This window comes from Melanerpes formicivorus, unplaced genomic scaffold (assembly GCF_026170545.1).
Source record: "Melanerpes formicivorus ecotype bairdi unplaced genomic scaffold, bMelFor1.0.p_v2 SCAF_2, whole genome shotgun sequence".
NCBI lineage: Eukaryota > Metazoa > Chordata > Aves > Piciformes > Picidae > Melanerpes > Melanerpes formicivorus.
The window spans coordinates 49,158,030-49,175,976 of record NW_027142354.1 but is presented as its reverse complement, the minus strand read 5'-3'; the positions used below and the strand labels follow the sequence as shown (position 1 = coordinate 49,175,976).

General features: G+C 38.7%; 1 protein-coding gene across 3 annotated transcripts in view; it reads left to right on the top strand.

Moving 5' to 3' along the window:
* The window catches only part of GABRG2 (gamma-aminobutyric acid type A receptor subunit gamma2), a 70,168-nt gene that overhangs the window by 18,102 nt on the left and 34,119 nt on the right, over positions 1 to 17,947 (top strand). For 2 of the 3 annotated variants that reach the window (XM_068159530.1, XM_068159520.1), the window contains exons 2-6: positions 4,079 to 4,227; positions 5,852 to 5,919; positions 6,856 to 7,076; positions 11,831 to 11,913; positions 13,017 to 13,154. In XM_068159530.1, coding sequence (XP_068015631.1) covers positions 4,079 to 4,227; positions 5,852 to 5,919; positions 6,856 to 7,076; positions 11,831 to 11,913; positions 13,017 to 13,154 — 659 coding nt within the window. Of the gene's footprint in view, positions 1 to 4,078; positions 4,228 to 5,851; positions 5,920 to 6,855; positions 7,077 to 11,830; positions 11,914 to 13,016; positions 13,155 to 17,947 lie in introns of those variants that run through there. The other variant, XM_068159540.1, reaches the window with a different exon arrangement.

Below are 17,947 nucleotides of genomic sequence, written 5' to 3'. Positions count from 1 at the left end.
TGAAAAGATATTGCTGTTGTCTGTCATTTTAAATAATGCATAGTGTATCTTTACCAACATATGGTAGAGTCTTCAGGAAGTTACATTAGAGTGGGTCTAATATTGAGATGTCATGGAAGAACAAAGAAAAGATACTGAATCTATTAAAAGAAGGAATGGATTCCCAAACTGTAATATGGACTTCCATGGGTTGGGACTGCTGGGAGAATGGTGTAACAGCACATTAACAAAACCTTTGACAAATGGGCTTTGCTGTGTCTTCTGGACAGGGTTCAGAAAAGAAGAAGGAAAAAATATTTTCTTAACACATCAGTGATTTCTCAGTAGAGATATCTCTGAGACTGACTGAACTAATGTTCTATTGTATTAACACATTTTCAGCACACAAATCATGCCTTTAGTGATATGGGGTCTGTAAAAGATGCTATGCCAATGAACTAAAGCATCATTTCATTAGTTCTTTATCCCTTGGTTGGTGACCTCAGTTCTATCTGCAGTCGATACATCTGCCCACAGAAGTTACACTTGCTCTATGAATGATTAAGTATTGCCCAGATGGTATTGAAAAAAACTTATGGAAGACATGCAACAGCAAAGATATGGAGAATCTGGTCCTGAACACTTAGTTTGTGTAATCTCAATTTGTACTAAAGTTACACCTCAACAATGAGCACTTGAAAGAGCTATATAAATGATAAAAATCAGTTACAATTCATGTGCATTTTGTAGAGAGGAAGATAAGAAACGTGAGTTAAAACTCTTTTTAGCACCTGCCATGTTAAAAATCTCACTGGCAGGATGTTTGGTTTTTTTTCATGGTATTGTAGAGTGGGATACAAGTTCATAGATTTTTTTAAAGATCATCCCTCCAAAATACTGGTGTACTCCAAATGAATGGACTTTCTAATCTAAGTTAATAAATTCTTACTAGCATGTAGTGATTTCTGTCATCTATCTGCTTTGTGAAGATGCATTTCAAGTAATTTGATGCATACCAAGAGCCCCTCAGTGTTAGGCACTCTTGTGATTATATATGTATGTGTGTGTGTATATATGTAGGTGGTTACAGTTACAGCTACCTCATGCTTAGCTGGCAAATTGAGCAAGTACTGAACCAGGTGACCCCCAAAAGCACCTTCTAACTTTAATTACTCTACAACTTGAAACTTCAAGTTTGGGTTCTGACTCTCTTGAGCTGTGCCTTTTCCAAACAGGGAAACGGGATTTTGCAGAGCAGTCTTGCACACAACTTGTAATGACATTAACGTCAGAAGTGGGAGTATCTCAAACAGTGAGATTTTTGTCTGAAAGTTTGAAATGCTAACTTTGAAGAACTTGTTCTGTAATCAATGAATGGGCAAATATGTATTACTAGATTTGAAAACGTATAGCAGTCGTGAAAATAAGAACCCATTTCAATACGCATTGGGCATAATCTGGGCTTTGTCAAGTTTGTCCTGGACATTAAAAGCATGTGCAAAATTTAGACATACAATCAGAAGTCCTGATCTGAAAGCCTTAAGGAAATGAAAAGGGCTTTGTCACTATAACTTTCATTAGTATTAATGGCATTGCACAACTAAATCCCTGATTATCTAGATAGAGGTGCACCTCTGACTGTTCTGACTGGTGTGCAGTTTCACACAGACAGACGTTTAAACAATTAGACATCCATGCTAAATTATGATCCGCTTGGAATTCAGACAAAAGCTGGGATTCAATGACCCTTTTCCCTAGTTTCATTAGCCTTGTTTCCTCTTTCATCTCTCCCAGTAATCTCACTAAGCATTTGCTGGTTTTGAGGTCTGAAAGGCCAAAATGGCTTGAAATAGCTATTTCTTTCCTATAAATAATTACCAAGGGGAATTAGAAGTTTTGGTGACTGTGGGCTGCTGTTCAACAAGGTTGTTCAAGATCTGAGAGAAATCCAAAACAAACACATCTTTTCATTTTCTAATCTTGCATTGTCCAGTACAGCAGACTCTGCTGAATAGCAGTTTGACTTTTGAAGCTTTCTCAGCACATTAATATCTAGAAACACCTGAATGTTAATGCCTTGTGAAAGAAAGTATTTGGCTTACTTTCTCTTTTCCATTCAGAAAAAATAAACACTTTTTTTTTTTCAGAGAATGGATGTTTAATTGGTTATAAAACATAAAGTTAGGGGGTTTGTGCAGACTGGAAACATATTCTAGTGCTTTCTGCTTGCAAAGACTTTATTTAGAAAGATTTCCTTTCCTCCAGGAGGATTCATTTATGTTCCTTCGAATTACAATTAGTTCTTTGAACTCCGAATAGCTGAATAAACAAACTGATCCTGGCCTGTTCATCAGTATCAGCACAATACTATGTAGCACATTGTCAATTAAAACTGCTTTTGATTGCCAGTGAACCACTACAGGTTAAGGCCTGTGTAGCCAGAGGGAGGAAATTGGGTGGTGTACTCTTCATTTGGGAAGCTGATACTCACTCCCAGATCCACGTTGCTGGTGTAGCATGAGTTAGGTGGTGCTTGAGTGGTGCTGTTAGTAGTACTCAGTACACATAATGGAAGTGTAGATTAATCCACCTTCACTGGCATCTTCCAAGCTCAATTCAATACAATGCAAGTCTGGCTTTCTCGTGCATGCACTCCTAATTGCTACAGCCCTGTGCATAGTCTCAGGCTGCTTAAAATTTCACCATACCTTCACTACCTCCTGGGAAGCGGAGTCTAAGACAGAAAGGCACAGATGCACTGTGGTTCTTTCCTGTTACACTGTGCCCATGGGGAAGAAAGAAGCTAAAGCCTCCACTGTCATTAAGTTGTGCTTGTGCAATTGGCATACAGCTCCCAAATGCCAAACATGGGAAAGCCTTCAGGCCATCCACACTAGGTAAGTATATAAGCAGGATGCAGCAGAATAGCACTGTTGGGAGGAATGGGCAAGACCTCATCTGAGTGAACTAAACGGCTCTCTTCCACTCTAAGATTAGTCATCTCTTCACTAGTGCACCCAAGAGCATGGCCTGCTTTCAATCTTGTGTGCCAAGCATGAGCTCCCACCCCCAAGAGAATCTAAGTCCCTGGGCTCTTTTCTACTTCTGTATGGATTCCAGCTGAATCAGGAAAATAATTAAATCTTTTGCTTTTGACCTGTTAGTACACAAACCCCACCCAGTGTCTTAAGATATTGTAGCATCATTAAGACTTTTCATATCTATCAGGGCTCAAACTTTGTCAAAAAATGCAGCCAGGAAAGAAGGGCACTAGCATATTATGCAAAAATTCAGCTGATTAGCACTGACATTCAGAAATGAAAATAACTAATGATGTCATATTCTAAAGTAGTTTCTGTGCTCTCCTCCAGAACTGCAGGCACAAAGACTTTAAGACAACAAAACATTCATTAAGGCTAGTCTACACATTTCAGATTTCTAACTTGCCCTTTTTACTGTGCTAAGCAGGCTCAATTATATTAGATCTGCTGTCACACTGTTCAGTAGCAAGAAAAAAACCACTAGACAGATTACTGTCTCTTGGTTCTGTTTAGCAAAAGTGAAAATGAAAACCACTGGTAAAAAATATGTGCTGAACTTTCCAAATGCATAATAAGCTCAAAGTTCATCAGAGTGGAGAAAAGCTGTGTGACTGAATGAATCTAATTATTGGTCCTGCCAGTAATGTGCTGCATCAAATCGTTCTCTCAAAGACAGTAATGAAACAACTGTGTGTACACAGTAAGTGATATTTTGGTGGAGAGTTGCATAAGCTATGTTACAATTAGCTTTGTTTCATAACAGATCCCACCTGAGTCAGTGTGAGAAAAAATAGGCATGCCAAAGGTGATAAGCACTGATGTTCCTTTGAATAGACAGAATATGATCTCAACTGTACTAAAAGGAAATGCTACTAAAGTGAACTCTAAATTCAACTGTTTTGTGAATTTTCTCTGTGAGTCTCCTTTTATAAAGCAGGCAATTTTTTCAGTGTTAGCACTATAAAAACCTGAATTAGGTGTGTATTGTCACCAAACAGGTTGCCTACAAATTCATATTTTTCAAGGCTTTCCATTTCTTCACTTTTATTCTTTAACAGTTCCATCCAAAAGGGAGATGATGATTATGAAGATTACACTTCAAATAAGACTTGGGTTCTGACTCCCAAAGTCCATGAGAGTGATGTCACTCTTATTTTAAATGGCTTGCTGGAAGGATATGACAACAAATTGAGACCTGACATAGGAGGTATGCCGCTTTCCTAATTGTTTACTCACTTTCAAGCAATGAAGAGAAAGAATTCTCATAATTTATCAAGCTAGACAGGAAGAAAAAATCATTCAAAGTAGTTATGGAAACAAAATGCAATGTAGTAAAAGATCAGTGGCACAAGAAGTGGTCACAAATTTCAAGACTGACATAAATTATGATTGCTAAATCTATCTATAAGACTGTTGTGATTGGGTGAATTAGATTGTTTGTAATGATGCACCTGCAGAGGAAGTTTGGAACTTCACTTCTGGGGAATTAAAAAGCAAGTTTTATCTTTCTGTATATCTAAGTGAGGGTGGTAGAGAATCACATATAATATGTTGGAAAGGAAGATCAAAATGAAGGTAACACAGCCTGATCTTCACATGATGTGATGGACACAGAGCCTCCAATAGGAGCAGGCCTGCACTGAGTGATGTAGCACAAGTCCTCATGTGCTTGGCAGGGCAAGAAGTGGCTGGGGAACGGGGCTCATAGGAGTAAGTCCATAAAAGAGAACTGCAGGGAAGTAAGGCCAACTTTCCTAGATTTCCCACACAGCCAATAAAAGTATAGAGGCCCAAGCCTGGGCTCACAACAAAAGTCTTTGATTTTGAATAATCTTTTGCAGGAATCTGCCTCTTCACTGATCACTGTGGGAGCTAAAAGACACATTTCCCTGAGCTGCTGCAAGTCAGTCTGAGAAAGCCCCATGTGTGCACAGAACAGGCAGACAATACCTCTGTAGAAGAGGATACAGCAGTAATAAGATTATAGAAAAATGCAAAGAGAACTCTTGGATGAGGCAAGCAGAGGAAAGCAGAGAGCAGGGAGGTTAATGAAGGAAGCAGTTTTTAACATAGAGGCTTATAAACTCAGGAATTTTTCACAGTGAGGGATAACATGAGTATTTAACCCTCGATAAATGCATATAGTGTAAATTAGCAGGGGAATTTGTCTTATTCTCTCAGTCCAGCACCTTGGAGAACAGAAAGGAATTAAGTATTCATAAAAGCATCCAGGGAAAAAACAATCCTATTTTAGTCAAGGGGTATAAGAATGCTAAGACTACAACAGAATAATTTCAAAATAATTTAGTTTAACAACTGTTTTTCATTCCTGTTTTAGAGCCTCGACTATTATTTTTGCTTTGGGCTCGTGAAATTGCTATATACCTACAGCCATCTCTTCAGGCAACAGCAGTCATGTTGCATTTTGCATTATAATGTAAAATGAGTGATGCAAGACATCATAAGAAGAATAAGTTTGCTTTTGTTGATAGTGTTTTGTCAGATCTGTTGCTGTGACCTGACACAAAATATACTGTCAGTCAGATGTGACTCACTCTAAGACAATGACACTGGTTTCACTATTTGTTCTCATAGCATAAATTAATTTGTTCTGATAGAATAAATAAGAATTTGTCTCAAAGTGTCTCCAACTACTTTCAAGCTGTTGACGTTGCTGCAAATTTGTTTTTATTGTACTGGCACATTAAAATGTGAGGTAACCATAGCCTTATAAGAGAGATATTACAATAATTCTTTTGCTTTTGTTGTTTGACTTTTATCTAGTTGATTTTGACCTTCACTTATGCTACTGATTCTTGTTTCTCTTACAGTTAAACCGACAATAATTCATACTGACATGTACGTAAATAGCATTGGGCCTGTGAATGCTATCAATATGGTAGGTAAAGGATTGCCAATTTTGTTATAAGGCTCCCATACTTTTTGACATTACAAAGCTTCCATTCATTTTGATGTTGTGCTACACTTATTTCTAAAATCTCAGTATTACTATTATTATCATTATGGATGTGTGGACTAGGTGAGCTATGAATCTCTACAAGACAGTGAAACTTAGTTCTATGCTGAAGAAAAAACCCAAACAATTATTATTACTGCACTTTTATGTGCTCTTCTTTTAAGTGCTTTGGGACAGTTTAACTTCTGTAAAACTGAGTTTCCAGGTTGCCTCAAAAATGAGGAAAAACCATGCATAAGTGATAAGAAAAAAACATCTAGATACTCTCTCCTCTCCTCTTTACAAAGTTTCTGCAGAAAAAATTACCTCTATCTTCATATAGGTGAGGGGAAGTGGTCTAGCCTTAGCACAATGTCTATTTCATTGTAATTTTCATGTGTAGAAAGAAATCTCACATCGCTCTTTACAATTCTATAATTCACCTTGCAGCTTCTGGCTGCCCAGTGCTGCCAAGGAAAGTGAGACTTCACTTCTGATAACTATCTGGGGGACGCAGGCAATTCAGGCAGCCAAGTCACCTCAAATTTTTCCTGTCCTAAATCCCAGGGAATAAGTAATTTTTCTCTCACCTAATCAGGTTTGGCTTGAAGTGTGAATACACAGAATTAGAATGGTGCTTATACCACCCAATTGTATGTAGCTTTAGCCTATCCCTGGGAAAATAAGAGAATAAATTGGTTTTAAATAACAATTTTTAGGTAAAACACGCCCTCAAAACTTGAAAAAAAATGGTTTTATCAGTTTTAATATCATCTTCTGTAGTGGAGTTTTTTTTTTTCATATCAACTTAAGGAAAGCATATCAGGAGTGAAATGCTGAGTGCTATGTTTTCATCAGTATTTCTGGTTAACACAACAGGAATATACAATTGATATATTTTTCGCCCAAACGTGGTATGACAGACGTCTGAAGTTCAACAGCACTATCAAAGTGCTCAGATTAAACAGCAACATGGTTGGGAAGATCTGGATACCAGACACATTTTTCCGAAATTCCAAGAAAGCTGATGCCCATTGGATAACAACACCTAATAGGATGCTCAGGATCTGGAATGACGGCAGAGTGCTGTACACATTGAGGTATTTAACATCTTTATCTTTGCTCTTTAACATCTTTATTGATGATCTGGATGAGGGCATTGAGTCCATCATCAGTAAATTTGCTGATGATACCAAGCTGGGGGCAGGAGTTGATCTGCTGGAGGGTGGAGAGGCTCTGCAGAGGGACCTCGACAGGCTAGACAGATGGGCAGAGTCCAACGGCATGAGATTGAACACATGCAAGTGCCGGGTTCTGCACATTGGCCACAACAACCCCATGCAGTGCTACAGGCTGGGGTCAGAATGGCTGGAGAGCAGCCAGGCAGAGAGGGACCTGGGGGTACTAGTCGATGGTAGGCTGAACATGAGCCTGCAGTGTGCCCAGGCAGCCAAGAGGGCCAATGGCATCCTGGCCTGCATCAGGAACAGTGTGGCCAGCAGGAGCAGGGAGGTCATTCTGCCCCTGTACACTGCACTGGTTAGGCCACACCTCGAGTCCTGTGTCCAGTTCTGGGCCCCTCAGTTTAGGAAGGATGTTGACTTGCTGGAACGAGTCCAGAGAAGGGCAACAAAGTTGGTGAGGAGTTTGGAACACAAGCCCTATGAGGAAAGACTGAGGGAGCTGGGGTTGCTCAGCCTGGAGAAGAGGAGACTCAGGGGTGACCATATTGCTCTCTACAACTACCGGAAGGGAGGTTGTAGACAGGCAGATGATGGTCTCTTCTCCCAGGCACCCAGTACCAGAACAAGAGGACACAGTCTCAAGCTGCGCCAGGGGAGGTTTAGGTTGGATATTAGGAAGAAGTTCTATACAGAGAGAGTGATTGCCCATTGGAATGGGCTGCCTGGGGAGGTGGTGGAGTCGCCGTCATTGGAGGTGTTCAGAAGGAGACTTGATGGGGTGCTTGGTGCCATGGGTTAGCTGTTTGGGTGGGTTGGATTGGTTGATGGGTTGGACGCGATGATCTTGAAGGTCTCTTCCAACCTGGTTTGGTTTATTCTAAATTCTAAAATAAAGTATTTACATCTGACTTTAATTTCAGTTTCTCTAGGGAAAGACAAAGAGAAATGTCTTGTCAATTCAGACCATTTGGCATTAACTTGAAGGAAAAAAGATTGGGGTTTTATCCTATTTCCTTATGCATACAACCCTTATTTTATTTCTTGCTAGAGATTGTGTCTTGCTCCACAATACTCACCCTCTCATCTTAAAATTAGTCTAAGCATTTTTACAGTAATTCCTCATCATTTTCAGGTATGTTTGCTTTGGACCATATTCCCTTTTCCTTTTTTTTTATTGGGTTAAACTGCTTTATTTGAAATATCTGTAAATTAAGTAGATGGTATAAAAGGAGGTATTATATACAGCAAATACATCATATCCTGAATTGATTACAATTTATCTTTGTGAAGCTTCACTCTGCAAAAGGATTTAATTCATCAAATATAGAAATAAAATAATTTCATTATTGGTCATTTAAGCTTTAATCCAAAACACACACTAATTTTCAGGAATCTGAACTTGATATGCTCAGCTCCAAATGTATCAATCACAATAGAGTTTTTGTTTTGAGACAGATTACCTTCCAAAACTGTTTTATTGTAGAATCATAAAGGTTGGAAAAGAGCTCTGTGATCACTGTCAACCCAACACCACCATTCCCAATAAAGCATGTCCTAAAGTGCCCTGTCTACATTTATATTTTTTTTAAATACTTTCAGGGATGGTGACTCCACCACTTCCCTGGAAAGCCCTTTCCAATGCTAACCACTCTTGCAGGAAAGAAATTTTTCCTAATATCCAATCTAAACCTCCCCTGGCATAACCTGAGACCATTTCCTTTCATTCTATAGTTTCATAGTTTCATAGTACCATAGTATCATTCAGGGTTGGAAGGGACCACAAGGATCAGCTAGTTCCAAACCCCCTGCCATTGGCAGGGACACCCCACACTAGATCAGGCTGGACAGAGCTTCATCCAGCCTGCTCTTAAACACCCCCAGGGACGGGGCCTCCACCACCTCCCTGGACAACCCATTCCAGGGTTTCACCACTCTCATGGTGAAGAACCTCCTCCTCACATCTAGCCTGAATCTCCCCACCTCCAGCTTCATTCCATTCCCCCTAGTCCTATCACTACCTGAGATCCTGACAAGTCCTTCCCCAGCCTTCCTGTAGGCCCCCTTCAGATACTGGAAGGCCACAATTAGGTCACCTGGGAGCCTTCTCTTCTCCAGACTGAACAGCCCCAACTCCTTCAGTCTGTCCTCATAGGAGAGGTGCTCCAGCCCTCTGATCATCCTTGTGGCCCTTCTCTGGACACGTTCCAGCACCTCCACATCCCTCTTGTAATAGGGGCTCCAGAACTGGACACAGTACTCCAGGAGGGGTCTCACCAGGGCTGAGTAGAGGGGGGGGATCACCTCCCTCGACCTGTCTATTTACGTGGGAGAAGAGACCTACAACCACCTCACCACAACCCCCTCTCAAGTAGTTGTAGAGAGCAATAAGATCTCCACTTAGCCTCCTCTTTTCCAAAGTAAACAACCCCAATTCACTCAGCCAGTCCTTAAGTTACATGTATGCCTACCTATACATGTAACATATAGAACGTGGAACAACTCAGATATCGTGTTCCTCATGACCATAAGCTAATTCCTAAATGTGAAAATCCCAAGTGTATTTTCTTTTCCTTTTTCTTACATGTGATATGATATTTGGTTCTGTGCAAAAAGCTGATAAAGACAGCATTTGTTCAAGAGAATTTATCCTTTGAAATGAGAGTACAGAATCGCAGATGTTAGGATGTGAGACCACTTAAGTTTTAGACTGTCTTCCTCAAAATGTCTTTTTTTCAGCTCTTGTTTTGTTGGGCACCAACAAATGAAAAGTTTTGAAGGTACATTCATTGTAATTTTAATGAATACATCTAAAGCTTTCAGTAAGAAAACCTTTTAATGCCGCAACTGTCTGAATTACAAAAGGGAGTTTTATTTCATAGTTATTTCACATTCATTACACATTGAATTGCCAGAAGAGATAAGAGAATGATCGGAACTGAAACCCAGTGCATATCAAAGCCAGTCTGATAAAGAATCCTAGGTCCATGTTTGAAATGTTAATTTTGGACATAGCTATACTAGTGTCTCTGTGGATTCTGTTACCTTTCTCTTCAAACCCCTCTGTTTCTCTCATTAGTACAAGATATAACTGAGAGAAGTTAGAAATATCTATCTGTTATTAATGCATAGTTGGCTTTTCTAGTGAGACTCAGAAAACACCAGAAAGGATTCAACATGGATTAATCCAGAAGTGAAATTTGATAGTATCACCACAGATCTGGGATTCTCTCTTGAATGGGTTTTCTCACTCACCTCCCCCCACGCTCAAGAACAGTCCATCTTAATCAGCAGGAAATCAAGCAGTTAGCAGGCAGTCTGCATGAATCAGCACAAAGCTTCTGACAAAACTCAAACAGGAAAAGAAAATGTATGAGAGGTTGAAGAGCTAAAAGGTGACACACTCAGAGACAAGGTTTGAAAAGCTGCAGTCCAATCTGCAGTCCAATCTGACTAGAGACATGGAAGCAAGAAGGATTTCTGTGCATGCATCTTAAGCAAAAGGAAGCCTAGGAAAAGCTCTTCTTCTGTGCCACCAATAGTAGTTCCCTCAGTCTCAGAACAAATTAGGTCTCTTCTTAAATCCTTAATGTATAAAAGTTCGCTTTGGACATTGTTAATCTTGCAGCTAGTGGTCACAACATTCGTCTGCATCCCACAGAATGAGAGTCAGGGACTCATTGACTAATAGCACCTACATGCAGGAGCCAGGAGACAAAACCAAACCTGAACCTACACTTTTCCTAGTGTAGGATGAAGTAAACATCACTCTGCTATTTTATTATTTATTTCCCTCTGTCCCCCCACTTCCTCCCTCATATCCAAAGTCCAAGTATCATGTGGCTCATGGCTGGGCTGGGACTAAGTTAAAGGACTGAATGAAAAATGGTGGAGTTTTTAGGAGAAACATCAGGAGATACATCTCATCTAATTTTGGATGTCTAAAAGTACATGTCTTTACCTGATCTATAACATCTACACCACCTGAGTTATCATGGAGAGTTTCCTGATACTCAGTTGAGAAAAACACCTTTCAGTACATTCTTCTGATTTAATATAATGGTCTTATTTTGGGAAAAAAATATTAAGTATATCCTCAGAGCACCTTTCGAGTAGCTATGAAAGTAGTCTAGATGGCTGTCTTGGATGCAGCTGTCTAAATTTGGACTCCTATCCATCATTTCTGAAATAGAATTTATGTCACATAAAATACATTTTCCTAGTGCATTATGGCATGTTGTGACACAGAGATTTGTCATTGCTCATGAGATGACTTGTATATCTACTACAGGTTTGCCAGTCATGAGTAATGCTTACATTTCAGATACACAGGAACAGAACTTTCATATCTTATTCTATTACACAGTTCAGAACGTTGATGATTGGGATCTATGTAACTAAAAAAAAAGAAACACTGCTTATTAGTAACCATGTCTTTCTATGCCTGGAGTGTCCAAGTGAATACATGTACATGTATAGTTTAGTTTTGATAGATAGATAGATAGATAGATAGATAGATAGATAGATAGATAGATAGATAGATAGATAGATATTATATTTGCATATTTCATAGTCAGGTTCCATAGTATCAAGAATCTCATTTTGCTTGCCATGGTGTTTTCAGGACAAACTTCTCAAGTGTGTTCTGTATATCCTGATCTCTTTCTCCTCAGGCTGACAATTGATGCTGAGTGTCAGCTACAGCTGCACAACTTCCCAATGGATGTCCATTCATGCCCCTTGGAATTTTCAAGCTGTAAGTAACATGCTTTGATATATACTTTTTCTAACTCACACTGAACCATTTATTATAAATTTATATTTACATACTTAGAGGCAGTGAGGTTTGTGTTCTTAACTAGACATAGTCCAGTGGCTTCCAGTTTTATTATAACCTTATTTTCAAGTACATAAATCATATATCTTCACAAATTCTACAAATTCTACTCTCCACAACCACCTGAAGGGGGGTTGTAGACAGGCAGAGGTTGGTCTCTTCTCCCAGGCAGCCAGCACCAGAACAAGAGGACACAGTCTCAGGCTGCGCCAGGGGAGGTTCAGGCTGGAGGTCAGGAGGAAGTTTTACACAGAGAGAGTGATTGCCCATTAGAATGGGCTGCCCGGGGAGGTGTGGAGTCACCATCACTGGAGGTGTTCAGGAGGAGACTTGACAGGGTGCTTGGTTGCATGGGTTAGTTGATTAGGTGGTGTTGGATGATAGGTTGGACGCGATGATCTTGAAGGTCTCTTCCAACCTGGTCTGGTCTATTCTATTCTATTCTATTCTATTCTATTCTATTCTATTCTATTCTATTCTATTCTATTCTATTCTATTCTAAATTTAATTGAGGAATGATATATAAAACATGATACAATTTCTGGGACCTATGTAATTAATTTATGCTTACATCTCATTATAACATAGACATTTTTACTTTTAGTATCAAGGTCTCTTGGACTGATACTTTTTCTTTGTACATGGGTGTTTTACCGTTGCAATAGTTGGAGACAACTGTTTGACATTTTGCGGTCAGGCCAAGGTATGATTTTTCTGGTCCAGCTTCATACTTCTGGCCATAATTAAAGGACAGGAAAAATCATATCCTATTGGGTCCACAAAAGTGGAAAATTTGAAAAATGTATCTGAAGTGCTATTTTAATTTATAATAAATAAAACAAGATGTGACATTAAGTAGAAGGCGCTACTAGGTAACGACAAAAATACGTCTATAATTTACTTGCAATATACTTCCCCAATTTTTTCCAAAACCAGAAAATAGTCTTTTTAGTCCCCAAAGTATACTAAAACCCTAGCAATGACTGTGGAACAAAGCATTCTGTATTTTTCGTTGCAATAAGATGGCTACCCAAGAGAAGAGATCATTTACCAATGGAAACGCAGCTCAGTGGAAGTGGGGGACACCAGATCCTGGAGACTTTACCAGTTCGCCTTTACAGGATTAAGAAATACAACTGAGGTGGTGAAGACTACTTCAGGTAAGATGATGGATCTGTTTACCTATAAATTAATTGAAGATTTTATTGACAGAAAGGAAAAAAAAAATAGAAAGAAATCTCCACTTAGAACTAAGCTTTGGTACTGAACAATTATAAACTTTTAAATACCTATGGAATCATCTCAACTTTGCCATTCCTGAAGAATTCACAGGAAAGAAAGTAAATTGCTGCCTACTGTCCATTCCTATCCTCCAAGAAATACCTAGAACTGTCAGTAGACCTATGCTTTAGAATACAGCACAGCTGAACCACTAAATGATAATTTGATCCTGATTTGAATGTTTTACAATCCCCTTCCAGAAGCTGAAAGTAGGCCTGCACAGAAATGAAATTCAAAGTCCCAACCTCTTTATTACATCACCTCCAAGTTTATTTTGTTCCTGAAAACAGATCACATTCGACCCTCATTAAAGAGAACAGCCTTACAAATCAGAGTCTCAGATGATTTTCTTGTTTATTTCTGTCTCCTTGGAAACTTAAAATTACAAATGGGGAAGTACTCAGCATTTAATAAAAACAGTAATTTTATCCTGACTAACTAAGCAGGAAAATACATTCTTCTAGACATAGAGAATGTTTATTTCTCAGGTGAAAGAAAATCAGTGAATATATGAAAGAATCTGAAGAGGAATTGCATGTTAAAATTCTTGTATATGCATGATATCTCTTTTCTCTGACGTCTTACATTCTAAAAGAGCAGTGAAATGAGAGCAGTTTTTATTATAATGTTGCTCTGGATGTTTACCTTACTTTATTGTTCTGGCAAGTACACTGATTTAAATTCAGACATCTGTGTTCACTCTAACCAGAAGTATCCCTATCCATTTTATTTCTAAAAGGTCAGCATTGCTGTTATATTCAAAAGGCCAGTGAGATAGGCTAGAATTGAGAGGAGCCCGCTGTGAATCACACTGGAGAGCAAAGACAGACATTGAGAATTAATTCAAGTTCCAGCTCCTGAATCACTGGACATGACATAAGCACCAACGACATGTTAGGTCCTATGAGCAGGGTGAAAATGGAATGAATCCTCCAGTCTGCAGACAGACTTACCTTATGGCATCTTCTGCCATTTTAGATGAAGAAACTGTGCAGGCAGCTATTCAAGAAAACATTTGATCTTCCTCAGTTTCCCAGGAAAGTAAAAATAAAGTTACAGGAGAGGACAAGATGGTGGCATAGGCACGAGTCATAGCTTTAATAACCACCATTACACACAACATGGTGGAACTTCTCTCAAAGTAAAACTCTCACCTCGGACAGTCACTGCAACAGGCCAAGCACAAAAGGCAACAGTCTACCTAAGTGCAGTCTACCTAAGTGCAGTCTAGTGTATTTCACCCTGCCCAGGTTTATTTTTCCTTCATTTGAGTTGCTTTTATTGGGTCTTTTTCTTTCCTTTTCTTCTGGAGCCATTCTCTAATAAACTTTTCTTGTACAGAGATAGAAAGTAATAAAATCCACACATGCTACAAGCTTCAGGTCCACTATTTCAGTGCAGCTTGTGCTGGTGAATAAAAAGCACTTTCTAATGTTCTGCTAATGTGAAGAAAGTACATACTGGGTAACAAATAGTAAAGAACAGAAAGCAAAAGATACTTTCACATGCAAAGAAACGTTTTTTCTTCTTTCAAAGGAGTGTTAATGCATTTGAAATTGGAGTAAAACTTATTTCAAACCAAAGTCTTGTTTCCAGCTTCATGCCTCCCAGTGACTAACATATTCTAGTCCTTAGGGGCTATGCTTGCAAGGTGACTGGGACAGAGAAGAGAATCAGAAATGATGGCTGAGACTTGGTCATTACAAACTCCGTTACCTCTTTCTGTCATGCTATAGCTGAACATTTGCAATCTGGGCTGAGTTATTGGCAGAGAAGGACAAGGATGGTTTGAGTGTAAGCTTCATAAGACCTGACTGGCTTACCAAAGTGACTACATTTATCTGCATCCTCTGCAAGTGTATAAGGTTAACCGAAAGGGCCAGATGTCAGATTTCTGTTCCTGGTAAGTTAGCAAATCCCAATAACAGCAGGAAAAAACAACTGGAATATTGCAAGCCATCCTATCTGTTTCTCATATCTGAAGTGAGTCATCCTGAATCGTCAGCTTATTTCTCTCCAAACTGAACACTCACATGTGACTCTAATTTTCCTTGAAAGTCGCAGAAGAAGAAATAAGGAATAACTAACTAATGAAATCCGGTGTCCATTAGTAAATAGCTGAGACTGTTAAGGAAAGTTAACTCTCAAGATTCTGCCCTATGACCGTTTTGTTAAAATGACTAAATAGTCTGTAACTTTAATAATACATTACATGTGTACATTCTCTTGCTTTTGCTCTACAACCTATGATGCATAAACATCAGTGGTTTGGTTCAGTTTAGTTCGTGTTAACACACGGTATTATCTTAGTTCTATAACCTACTACTATGGACCACACACACTTACAAGACAGGTTTGAGATTTATGGTATTACTGAAGTATGACCATAATCACTGTTCAAACAGTGCATATCTCTATAATTTATTAAAGAAGCTAAAATATATTCAGTTATTTAAGGGTGTGTGATTTATTAGACATATGGTCTATAGATGGGACAAATATAAAACTACCTCACAAATGTCACTGAAAGTTGGCAGCAAAGGAAGAAAAAGAGATTTTTTTTCACACAATAAGCCAAAATAAGAAAGAGAAGAAAAGTAAAAATTACTGTTCTAGCACAGGATGCATTTTCATATGATCCATATTCTCATTTAGTATTGCACAATACATTTACTTCAAATAAATGTCAATTCACTTTTTTTTGTATTAAAACCTATTCTATATCAAATTTGTGACCTTTTATATTCACTCTGGATTAAAAATAAGAAGCAAATTAGTTGAGGAAATAGCCCAGCAAGTCTACTACATATGAATCATATCAGCAAATGCTTCTGCTCTTCACTTTTTGGATGTCAAAATGAAAATATTAGAGAGCTTAGAAATAATGGTTGTAGAACAAAAGGTGCTTATTTCTTAGGAGGGACTTGAAGGATGTTTTTCTAGTGCACTCACTCAGCTCAGATTTGAATAGGAAGAAAGATGAGCTTTAATTTCTCTGATTCTTACTGCAGTGCAACAAATAATACAGAAGTGTAAGGTCTGGAAAACACAGCACACAAGTGGATGACACTGATCAGGGGCATGTGGCACTGTGTAATCAGCTGTTTTAAATTAATAGTAAAATAAAACAGGATGTAAATAAGCAAATGCAGAAATGATTAAAAAGAAAAATGTTAGTAGTTGTATTAAAAAAAATGCTGAGGATTGTAGTAATCCACAAACACGCAAGTACAGAGAATGCTGTTAGGGTTTCAAACCCCCATCTTTTCTGGGATGCATGGTCCAGAATGTTGCAGGTAGACTTGGGAGAAACAATCAGTGTTCTAATCTGAAAAACTGATGTCAGCTAATTGCTGCACATTGCTTGCTTTAAAAAAAAAAAGTTCATTTTTAAGAGCAACTTCTTAAGACCAGGGAGTGCAGGAGATTGTAGTAAGTGCAGGAGATTGTAGTAAGTCATGGGTTAGAAAGCATCATCTATGGACATATCTGGAAATATGGAACTAATCTGGAGTAAATTGTAATTGGTGTCAAAGGAGTAAAGTAAAAATACTGGGTTTGTACAAACAATAATCAGCACAGACACACAGTATTTAGTGGCATTGTAGAAGCCCTAAGATAAGAGGACTTATGAAATTATACCTCAGACCAGGACAAAAAGACAGCTTATATCTTGAAATTCTTTCCTTCAACAAGTTTTGATGAATTTCATAAAATTACTAGACAAACTGCATTTCTACTCACTATTCCAGTGTTTCTGAAAGTACAAAATACTGTATTATGCAAATCAGCTTGTGAATGTGTAATTATTTAGGACAGATGGAGCTTCTGGTATTCCCAGTTCTGTGACTGGGTAGTTCTTTTTTTAGATCAGACATTGTGTATTGCTTATTCACAAAGCCTGTCCTGAATTTTTATTTAGATACAAAGGCATTATAGGACTAATCAATAAAGAGCAATTCAATAAATTGCAGAGGATCCACAAAACTGGTGAGCCAATATCTGTAAATTCTTTCTTTTTTTTTTTTTTTCCTTCCTGTTCTGTGTTTTACAGAACTAATCAGTGCTGTGCAGCAGAGACAGTGTATTGCTCAACAGTGTCAAATTGGTAATTATATATTTATCTTGCTATGCATCTATTAAGCCACATAAAAAATTCTGGGTCTGGTTTCTGTTTTATGAGAAAAATGTGGTCAAGACTATTATTTTGTGGATGAGGCAGCAGGCACCAGTACAGGTTAGAGGTTGCCCCTGCTGGAGAGCAACTCCACAGAGAAAGACCTTGGAGTCCTAATGGACAGCAAGTTCTCCACGGGACAGCAATGTGCCCTTGTGCCAAGAGGGTCAATGGTATCCTAGAGTGTATCAAGAACAGTGTGTCCAGCAGGTCTAAGGAAGTTCTTCTACCCCTCTACTCTCTCCTGGTGAGACCACACCTGAAGTATTGTGTTCAGTTTTGGGTTCCCCACTTCAAGAGGGACAGGGATCTGCTAGAGAGAGTCCAGTGTCTCCATTGGAGGATGTTTAGGGGACTTGCGCATCTCCCATATGAAGAGAGACTGAGAGACCTTGGGCTGTTTAGTCTGGAGAAGAGAAGACTGAGAGGAGATTTGATCAATGTCTATCACTATCTGAGGGGTGGATGTCAACTGGAGGATGCCAGTATCTTTTT